General features: G+C 35.6%; 1 protein-coding gene across 2 annotated transcripts in view; it reads right to left on the reverse strand.

Moving 5' to 3' along the window:
• The window catches only part of LOC127838312 (uncharacterized), an 87,742-nt gene that overhangs the window by 28,923 nt on the left and 46,583 nt on the right, over window positions 1–12,236 (reverse strand). For both annotated transcript variants that reach the window (XM_052365974.1, XM_052365973.1), the window contains exons 9-12: window positions 7,553–7,668; window positions 6,490–6,671; window positions 2,971–3,082; window positions 1,198–1,369 (exon numbers count right to left, since the gene is read on the reverse strand). In XM_052365974.1, the coding sequence (XP_052221934.1) occupies window positions 1,198–1,369; window positions 2,971–3,082; window positions 6,490–6,671; window positions 7,553–7,668 (582 nt within the window). The remainder of the gene's footprint in view (window positions 1–1,197; window positions 1,370–2,970; window positions 3,083–6,489; window positions 6,672–7,552; window positions 7,669–12,236) is intronic.

Below are 12,236 nucleotides of genomic sequence, written 5' to 3' on the forward strand. Positions count from 1 at the left end.
CGATTTATGTATGTGTGTAAAGTGTCGTCCCAGATTAGCCAGCTCAGTCTGCACAGACTTATCTGGGACGACACTTTCCACTTTAATGGATTTTTTTGTTATAAAAAATCTCATCTAAATTCTTAATGAAAATCCAGTCGAGGCAGAAAGTGTTGTCCCTGATTAAGCTGTGTAGGCTGCACAGGTTAATCAGGGATGACACTTTACGCACATGCATTAAGATCCATTTTTCCGGAGCAAAACTCACATACTGACTTCCAATGGAGCATTACACAATCAAGTGCTTGGGTCAGCTACTCCTACCACTTCTCATTAACAATCAAAGAACAAATATAGAAACCATAACCTACACATTTTACACATTCTTTAAATATTCTAGCTGACAGCAATTCAATTATCTATATTTGCACCCTTTATTAAATATTAATATATATGTACCTGCCAACTTAGAGGCTTATATAGGTTTTTAACAGTATAGTCTTGATCACACTGAAGATGTTAAGACTTGATGACAATTATATCATCATGAACTTGTGAATACTCTCATGTGTTTGGATGGTTTGTTTAACATTATGACAACATCAATATGAGTAAAGGAAAATAATTATTGAACATTAACAACAATTTTATTTAAAAACAAGAATATCAGTGAAACTGATGGATGCTCCCGGATGATGCGCTTTGTCAATGTATGTGTTAATTGTGTGGAAACTAATTATTATTCAAGGGGCCATAACTCCTTGAAAACTCAGTGGAGTGGAACAATATGACATATTTATGTATGCCCTCCATGAATGATATTGCATGGTTTCATAAACTTCGGATAATAAGTTCATGTGATCTATCACAAAAACTGCAAATTCTTTAGATTGTTATATTACTTATCGAAGGGCAATAATCATCTAAAAAAAAACTTTTATTAGCCTCTGTGACCTTGACCCCAGTGACCTCAAACCTCATCAAAGGGTAGAGGTCCATGCAAGGTACCTTCATGCCAAATATGTACGAGATCGGTAGTGTAACGGAAGGAAGTAAGGAAGGACAAACTGGCAACTAAATGCTCCCCGAAAATTCGGGGAGCATAAAAAATAATATTTTGATAATTGGTTATTTTTATCACAAAACCTGTTTGAAAGACAATTCTTTACTACATAGACAAGTGTGTAACTGTGCTCTCTGACATCAGATGGTGCTCACCTCTGGTTGCTAGGTGTGTCTCCAGGCTGACGGAGCCTCAGGGGTGACTGGGGGGGCTGTCTCCGTGACGACAGGTTGCCGGCGCTCACCTCTGACCCCACCATGGAGCCTATGAAGCCACTGTCCGTGTCGGCCTCACGACGGCCAGTCATCTGCTTGAACTTCCCAGGACCTGCCAACCAAACCGTTGCAACACATTCAAATGCCCTTGACCCAGGGGTGTGATAGAGGTGAAGTATGAGGAGGAAAATTATTGATCACTGATTTTGGAGAACCAAAGGCAAGATGGCAAACAACAGACACAGAAATGTACACTTATTTGAACTTGACAAAAAGATTTATTTTTAAAGTACTTTTTTTAACATCACATAGTAGCTATTAAAGGATGCAAAGTTAACAGTAACAGTATTGATTTCTGTAATTATCTTGATTTTGATTCCCTATCACTGTGAACAATCTTTCATTATTTGCTAAATATTTTTACTTTCTCAATATGGTCAGCACTTATCCAGTATTGCTAAATGAACTTCAATGAACAACATTTTACCACAGGATCAGTAGTTCACTACTTATTCACATGTAACTTGCCTTACCCAGACACTTGATCTTCATTAACCATTAACTACTTGTTCACATTTAACTTACCTTACCCAGGCACTTTATCTTCATTAAGCATTCACTAGTTGTTCACATGTAACTTCCTTACCCAGACACTTGACCTTCATTAACCATTCACTACTTGTTCACAAGTAACTTGCCTTACCCAGACAATTGATCGTCATTAACCATTCACTATTTGTTCACATGTAACTAGCCTTACCCAGACACTTGATCTTCATTTACCATTCACTATTTGTTGACATGTAACTTGCCTTACCCAGACACTTGATCTTCATTAACCATTCACTACTTGTTCACATTTAACTTGCCTTACCCAGACACTATCTTCATTAAGCATTCACTAGTTGTTCACATGTAACTTCCTTACCCAGACACTTGACCTTCATTAACCATTCACTACTTGTTCACAAGTAACTTGCCTTACCCAGACAATTGATCGTCATTAACCATTCACTATTTGTTGACATGTAACTTGCCTTTCCCAGACACTTTATCTTCATTAACCATTCACTACTTGTTCACATGTAACTTGCCTTTCCCAGACACTTTATCTTCATTAACCATTCACTATTTGTTCACATTTAACTTGCCTTACCCAGACACTTGATCTTCATTAACCATTCACTATTTGTTCACATGTAACTTGCCTTACCCAGACACGTGATCTTCATTAACCATTCACTACTTGTTCACATGTAACTTGCCTTACCCAGACACATGATCTTCATTAACCATTCACTATTTGTTCACATGTAACTTGCCTTACTCAGACACTTGATCTTCATTTACCATTCACTATTTGTTCACATGTAACTTGCCTTACCCAGACACTTGATCTTCATTAATCATTCACTATTTGTTGACATGTAACTTGCTTTACCCAGACACTTTATCTTCATTAACCATTCCGAAAGTGGAATAGCTTTCTGATTTGTATGCACATTTGTTTGAAGTAATTCCCATTTCATTTTATTTTTCACAAATTTTTCAATCACTGAAATTTGGTAAAAGTCGTTCATTCTTTCAAAATCTTCAGAACGATGCTTTTTGCAAAAGAATCATTAAACAAATTATCAAAATATTTGTAAAGAACTCTTTCCATTGTAAGTTGGCAAACGACAGCCAATCAGATTGCCATTTAGCAGCACTCACCTGGCAGCTTGGAGAGGGGGCTGTTGGGTCCAGAGAAGCCAGTTGCCCCACCCTCATGCTCAGAGATGCCACTGTCCTGCAGGCTCGTAGTACTGCCTCCCTCCACAGGCTTCTGTTACATAGAGGGAATACATATGGACAGCCAATCAGATTGAAACATTATATACTGCATACACTTTCTCCTTTCTTCCTATTTCTTGATGTTTAAATACTTTTAGAGGATGTTGTCTATAATAAAAGTAGAATTATAATATGAACAAATTGAAACAGAGCCACAATGCACAATGAACATATGTTAATACATAACAAAACATGTTTTATTTTTTATCTAAAAGTAACACAGAAAAAACTGTATCACTACTAACAAAGTCAATCAAAAATAAGAACATGCTGCTATCAAGTTCCTACTTGATTAAAATGTGTGTTTGTTTTTGTCCAACATTAATACAAATGTAATTTGTAAAGCTAAAACTTCTTATTTTACTTAAAAGATTGCTTTGCTATTCTTCTGGCTTACAACATAAACATGGATGATTTTCCACAATGAAAATGGAACACCCATCAGGGGTGGACAAATATCTTATGAGGAAGCTCTAGGTCTCTCAGCCATATAAGGAAAACTGCCTAACCTTCTTGTCATGTTTGTGTTTAATAATTACCAGGTGGAGACAATAGACCCCCGAACATTATTTGATCAAACTTAAATGAGCACCATATAATAATGGTTTATTCAATAAACAATAGGCACATAAACCATATGTATACATGATATACAAAAGCAAGTGAACACATACAATAAATTAGGAGTAAATTACTATCTGTTAAAATTCAATATCACAATAATCATACTAGTAAAAAGCTAGAAGTTACCCCAAGTCCAGCCAATTTTGACCCCAGAATCTTTATTTAAACAAACTTTGTATAGAACCACCATCTGATTTTATAGGTGAAATACTTCACCTCTGGGCTTCTTCATTTTAACAAGAGCTGTCTCCATCGAAAGACATATGCCCCCGAAAAACGCTTTATCGAAACCTAAACGCAGATTTCGAAACCTAAACACAGATCCCAAGTTCAAGGTCAAATTAAATTGTAAAAATTGTAAAAAGTAAAAATTGTGCAAATGAAAAGGCCTTGTCCATATACACATACATACCAAATATGAAGGTTACATCTGAAGTGACATAGAAGTTATTAGCATTTTTCGAAACCTAAACGCACAAGTGTGATGGACAGACGGACAAACGGACAGACAGACGGACAGTGCGATCACTATATGCCCTCCTTCGGGGTCATAAAAATAAGCTTTGTTTAATTATTATTTTTTTATATAGTTCGCATCAGACTCTGATTTTTTTTCTACAGCATTCATGTTGATTTGCAATAATTAATTACATTTCTTAAATAACTTTGGCAATAAATTCCATTAAAACGCATTCATTGACAAAAATCCAATTAACCTGCTAAGACCAAAAGTACACATGCATGGCTCTAAAACCTGCCAATCCTTAGCAACAATTTTAGTGAGAAAAAGTCTTGAAAGTGAGTGCCTAATTATAAAAAACTTTCTAGCTGTAATATGTATAACATGATTATAATGTGGTTGTTGAAAAAGTGCCAATCAATGCTAGATCCTACATTAATGAATGAGTGTTCTAGCAGGTACGTTTGGAGGGTACGAAAATATTGGATACTTAATATCTTGTAAAATTATGTCTTCCCAAAAAATGTATGACTCAAACAACTGGGCGAGTTGATTTCACTACCCTACTCTTGCAACTGCATGATTGTGTTCTAAATTGATACAGATGTACCATATCCACAACTATCTCACATGTTTAAATGTCACACAAGTCATTTACCCAACAGTGCATATAGTTGTGTGACAACTTTAAAAAGTCCATGTTCTTTTAACCAAAGGAATTTATTTAAATATTAACATATATTTTAAAAATCAAGCAAACCGTAAAGCTCCAACAAACTTAGATTCCAACTTGTTTAAGCACATTTGAAACACGGTCATAAAACCACAATGAACGTGACTTTGTCATCACTGCTTACAGTGTTCAGATGTTTCATTAAAAGAAAACGTTTTCAGTGTTTACAGATCACCGTGACAAAGACTTCCAATCAATTATACCAAGTTAAGAATAGTGATTTTAAATCAGCACACTGAATAACCCAACCACTGTAACACTCGTGCCTTGCCAGTGTCTCTCTACCTGAGTACGCTGTCTATGGTTGAAAAGGGAGGCTATCCCGCTATCCGTACCAATACTACTGGTACTTTCACGAAGTAAATCTAGCACCTGCCAAAGGGTTCACCAAATAAAATCTGCATACATTCTAGCACAGATATTTACAATGCCAGTTCCCATATTTTCCATAATATAAGATATCCTGATGCGTATTAACATTACATAAACAAAACAAAAATCTTAGTCAGAATTGCATAAATGTAGCATGTATGAGGCATGTACATGTAGAATCATGTGTCATGTATTAGCAGCAGGTATCAGGCAAGTATTTGTAGCACGTATCAGGGAGGTATATGTAACATATATCATAGGATGTGTCAAGCATGTATATGTAACATATGTAAGACATGTATATGTAGCATGTAAACATGTGTAACTTTATCAGGCATGTATATGTAACATATATCAGACATGCATATGTAGCATATATCAGGCATGTATATGCAGCATTATCAGGCATGTATATATATATATTTAACATATATCAGACATGTACATGTAGCATGTACCAGGTAAACATGTGTAACATTATCGTGCATGTATATGTAACATATATCAGACATGTATATGTAGCATGTATCAGAAATGTATAGGCAGCATGCATCGGGCATGTATATGTAGCGTGTATCAGAAATGTATATGTAACATATATCACACATGTATATGTAGCATGTATCAGAAATGTATATGTAACATATATCAGACATGTATATACAGCATGTATCAGAAACGTAAAGACAGCATGCATCGGGCATATATATCTAGTATGTATCAGGTTTACATGTGTAACTTTATCAGTCATTTATCTGTAACATGAAATAGGAATGTATGTGCAGCATGCATAAGGCAAGTACATGTATAATTTATCAGACATGTATATGTAGTATGTATCAGGCATGGATATGCAGCCTGTATTAGGCATGTATAATATACATGCATTAGGCATGTAGCATGTACCTGGCATGTATATGTAGCCTGTATCAGGCATGTATATGTAGTATGCAAAAGGCATGAATATGTAGCAGACATCAGTCATGTATATGTAACATGCATCAGTCATGTATATGTTACATGCATCAGGCATGTATATGCAGCATGTATCAGGAATGTATATGTAGCTTGCACAAGGCATGAATATGTAACATATATCAGGCATGTATATGAAACATGCATCAGTCATGTATATGTAACATGCATCAGGCATGTATACGTAGTATGTATCAGGCATGTATATTTAGTATGCCGCCTGTACAGTTCATACCTTCCTCAGATCATTCCTCTCCCGTCGTTCTCTGTCAGGGTAGTCATGGCGACGGGGTCGGGGCAGGCTGGGGCTGGGGGAGTGGGGCCCGTGGGAGTCAGGAGTGTGGCGCCCCCTGCTGGACACACTGCTGTAACTGCCACTACGCTGTGGAACACGCCCTTCACCTTTATCTCTCCCATCTAGAACCATCCATGGTTAGATCAGTGAAATCTTGTACACAGCATTTGATTACATCTATGGATTTACACAGCTATCTGATCAAATGTAAAATATTGATTTACACAGCTATCTGATTAAATGTAAAATATTGATTTACACAGCTATCTTATTAAATGTAAAATATTGATTTTACACAGCTATCTGATTAAATGTAAGATATTGATTTACACAGCTATCTGTTCAAATGTAAAATATTGATTTTCACAGCTATCTTATTAAATGTTAAATATTGATTTACACAGCTTTCTGATCAAATGTAAAATATTGATTCACACAGCTATCTTATCAAATGTACAATACTGATTTACACAGCTATCTGATCACATGTAAAATATTGATTTACACAGCTATCTGACCAAATGTTATTGTAAAATATTGATTTACACAGCTTTCTGATCAAATGTTAAATATTTATTTACAAAGCTATCTAATTAAATGTACAATATTTCTTTGCATAGCTTGCACTATATTGATTTCCATAGTTATTATCAGTATTATACTATGATATTAGAAACATAAGTATAACGTGGCAATATTCATTATATGCCCCTTGTTTAAACAGTTTCAATATGGCAACTTGGAAGAGGCACACACCCCAAGCATGTTTGGAACATTTGCAAATCTGACAAGTCAGGTGGTTGATAAATGTCATGGCAATAAAGAAGTATCATAAGATCTCTCTTGGATATGAAGGGCCTGGTTTTCATTAACAAATACACCGCCACAAAGTTCTTTGGCAGTTGATGTCCTTTCCTTTTTTATTTTTTCATCAGAATGAAAAAGAATTTGAAATGACAAGATCAAATATGATATTATAAAACAAGTCCAAGCTATTTCTTACCAAAGTCCTTCTCACTGTGGAATGACCTGCTGGAGGTTATGGAGGTGTTGAGCTGTTCATGTGACCTTGACCTCTGTTTGACCTCTCCAGGGAGTCCATCCTTTGTCTTCTCCCAACTGCAGGTAGGAGGATTAATGGTTCACAACACTTACATCTGTATGCAGTTAATACAAAAATTGCCTTAAATTCTGACTCCCCCAGCAAATGTATTTTAAAACCTTTTAGATTGTTATATTTTGCTGACAGTAATTGAACAATGACAACATTCATTTTTTCAAATATCAATCACTATTCTTTAAAAAGAATTTTGAGGATATTTCCACAATAAAATACATTCTACTGGATAGAAAAAACTTTAAAAAACTTAACAGAGTGAAATATGTTTCTGTTATCAACAGCAGGGAAAGAAGACTACACTTATCATATGTATTATGTATCATAAATATCTGTAAAGTTCCAAGAAACATTAGGATAACCTGTTCTATTACTATGCTGACATAAAAAGAGTCACAGTGATTCACTTATACTATATTCTAAATCAATTCTTTGAAATCATATGTTTGAAAACAACACTGCATGTTATAATTAAAGCATAAAGTTTCATTAGTTATTGTTTATCAGTCAATAGACAACAATTTGGAAAGGCTGAAAAAATACACAGCACTTCTATTAATCAAAAATAATTCTGTATAAAAGGATCTAACACAAGTTCCCTTTTTCTGCCATATTTCATTCAACAAGTTTAGGAATGTTTGTTACAAAATAAGCCTCATTGACAAATATCGTGCATAATGGTGCATAATGATAATGTGTATCAGATCACAAGCTTTAAACAACACAAATACAAGTAGCTTCAAACTATGAGAAAACATGCTGATAAAAAGAAGTTTAATGACATGATGTAATTTGACATAGATGATGTAACTTCACCAGTGCCCCAGATAAGCTGCGTATTTGCGTCTTTCACTCTATTAAAATATTTAAAAACGCAAAGAAATACAATATCATGCGTATTGAAAACGCAACCAATTTGACATTTATGCACATTCTGCAAATTTAATGCGTACGATACAATCGCTTCGATTGAAAATGCTTTGCTCATTTTAGGTATTTCCTCTTTGGAATTATTATTGTAACGCGGCGACCGTTTCATTTAGCAAGCGCCTGGATGACGGAGCAGGAAAACAGTCAAAATTATTCAAACGCTCTGCGGACCAGATTTCATATTTAAAGAAAGCGTCTGACCAAATTATTTACGATGACATACATTCGTTTTCAATCTGACTTCATCTGTCAATCATTGTTCATGTTTTTGTAAAGCGTCTGTACTTTCAGTTTCTATAACGATCCGAAATAAATATGTCTAAAAGAGGTCGAAAACGTCCGCGATTGTTGCACCAAAATATCAGTCTATGTTTGACAGTTACGAAGATGTCAGTTAACATAATTATTTTTTAAAGTTTTTATTATGGACAGTTTCAAGGATTAAAGAAGTTATGAAGCATCAGTTTATTAAAGTTAATTATAATAGTTTACAGTTTTATTGAATCAATACATGTGTGCAGCTTCAACAGAAGTAAAGCAGCAATGATTTTAAGGTAAACCTTTTTATAACTCATTTCACCCTATTTCAAGAATGAAATCACCCTATTTTTCAAAATCAATGGGTGAAAACCCTATTTCCCAAATTATTATCTGGGGCACTGCTTCACCAAAATAATGTCATATGATTTGTCTACAAAAATCTAGCTAATCAAAATGCTCACAATGTTGCTTTAAACATGTATACAATAATATTTGTATATGCTGTTTTACTCGGGCATGTGATAAAACTCAATAATTTACAAAACTTAAATTTGAAAAAGTGACACAAAAACTGCAGGAAACTTTGTTATTACAAAAAATTAGAACAAGAGCGCCGCATGACGGAGCAATATACGCCCGATTCGTGTGCCATTGGAGATGATACACTGATGATTGATGTATTTGTTTTGGAAATAAGCAAAAAAAACTTACCTGGCATGACCCATATTCGAACTTGGCCTAGATATCAACTAGATGCAACTACTGACCAAGTTTGGTGAAGATAAGATTTATACAATTTGAATTAGAGTCCGGACAAAGTAAAATGCACTAATTGACCCTTTGACCTAGTTTTTGACCCAGCATTACCCATATTCGGACTTGACCTAGATATCAACTAGATGCAACTACTGACCAAGTTTGGTGAAGATCGGATGAATACAATTTGAATTAGAGTCCGGACAAAGTGGCGCCGTTGAAAATGCACTAATTGACCCTATGACCTAGTTTTTGACCCGGCATGACCCATATTCGAACTTGGCCTATATATCAACTAGATGCAACTGCTGACCAAGTTTGGTGAAGATCGGATGAATACAATTTGAAATAGAGTCCGGACAAAGTGGCCCCTTTGAAAATGCACTTATTGACCCTATGACCTAGTTTTTGACCCGGCATGACCCATATTCGAACTTGGCCTAGATATCAACTAGATGCAACTGCTGACCAAGTTTGGTGAAGATCGGATGAATACAATTTGAATTAGAGTCCGGACAAAGTGATGCCTTCCGCCCGCCGCCCGCCGCCCGCCCGCCGCCCGCCCGCCCGCCAAGGGGTTTCACATAATACGTCCCGTATTTTATACGGGCGTATAAAAAGTGCAATTGCATTATGATTACAAATTCAACATAGCTGCTGTTTCTGATGATGGTACAAGAATATTTTATAAAAAAATCTGCCTCTTCTAAGTTGCTATTTATGAAATGTTTGATTATGGTACCAATGTACATTTTCCACTTTTGACATATATGTATAATTTCTCTATCAATCACTGTTACGCTTAGCAATTTCTAATCAGCTATCTATATTACATAACTACTGGTGCAGTGCCTAATTCCGCCCTAAATCCCCCATTGAATCCAATTTAAAACAAGCAAATTCGTTGAATTGATATCCCCCGCCTATATACTTCTGGACACAAAAGTGTTATATTTGACACTAAAAAAGCATTTTGAAAATACAAAGGGCCATAACTCTGTTATTATCAGATGGTGTACAATGCCATTTGGCGTGCATCATCCTATTATCAATATATATACTCATACCAAGTATCAATGAAATCCGCAAAAGTACTTCCAAGATATGGCTCCGGACACAAAAGTGACGGACAGACGGACAGCCGGACGAACAGCCGGACAACACCAAAACAATATCCCTTCGCCTTTGGCGGGGGATATATACTCGTACCAAGTTTCAATGAAATCTGCCAAAGCACTTCCAAGATATGGCTCCGGACACAAAAGTGCCTATAGTAAAAAGCATTTTTTTCAAGATACAAAGGGCCATAACTCTGTTTTTAACAGATGGTATACAATGCCATTTGGCGTGCATCATCCTCCTATGCATATATATACTCGTACCAAGTTTCAATGAAATCCGCCAAAGCACTTCCAAGATATGGCTCCGGACACAAAAGTGCCTATAGTAAAAAGCATTTTTTCAAGATAAAAAGGGCCATAACTCTGTTTTTAACAGATGGTGTACAATGCCATTTGGCGTGCATCATCCTCTTATGCATATATATACTCATACAAAGTTTCAATGAAATCCGCCAAAGCACTTCCAAGATATGGCTCCGGACACAAAAGTGCCGGACGGATGGACAGCCGAACGGACGGACGGACAACGCCAAAACAATATCCCTCCGCCTCTGGCGAGGCATAACAAGACTATTGCCAAGCAATATACGTCCCCTACCGGCTACACCATTGTCAGAATTATTTATTTATTTATTTTTTTTTTTTGCCATAGCAACCAGAATTTTTGATGTAGGAACAAAATGAAATGAAGTGCATAATGTCCATATTGCCATCTATCAATGTTTCAAGTTTCATGGAAAAAAAATGAAGAACTTTTAAAGTTATCGCAGGATCCAGAAAAGTGTGACAGACAGACAGACAGACACACAGAGCGCAAACCATAAGTCCCCTCCGGTGAAACAGGTAGGGGACAAAAACAATGATTACCCAGTAGATTTTTGATGGCCATTAACAAATCCGACAACAAATCTTGAACAATTATTTCAATATAACATCCATTTGTTTTGCCTATGATACTGTACTTGTACACTATGGCACAGAGAAATCTAGGCATCATACTGCGCATGCCCAATGGTGAGGTCCCCAATTGCGTACAGTAAAACTTATTTAACTTGAGGTTGAATCCGGATAACAGAAATGCTGGAGTTATTGATGGTTGAGTTAACGAAGTGTTCATATCTACAAGTTGGAAACATGGACTTATAATTGGTCAACATAAAAACCTTCACTGGTCAATTTATATATATATAGTTTTTTATATACATATATAATTATATTGAATAATGTATGCTTTCAAAGAGTAAAAGTGCAACACACCTTCTGAGATGTCAGAATTATTATTTGTTGTAATGTGTACAGCAATGGTAAAGTAAATACATGTAATACAAGTAAGAGTACATTAATTTTTACTTTAATTAAATTCTTCTTATCAATTTATGAAGGGTAAATATCAATATAGCATAGGATATGACACCAAATGAGTGCTGAAGTTATCTAGTTATTAATGATAAAAGTGGTGATTTCTTAATTAAGTATTGAGTATTTGCCGAGACAATGAGATT

This window comes from Dreissena polymorpha, chromosome 7 (genome assembly GCF_020536995.1).
Source record: "Dreissena polymorpha isolate Duluth1 chromosome 7, UMN_Dpol_1.0, whole genome shotgun sequence".
In the NCBI taxonomy this organism is placed as follows: domain Eukaryota; kingdom Metazoa; phylum Mollusca; class Bivalvia; order Myida; family Dreissenidae; genus Dreissena; species Dreissena polymorpha.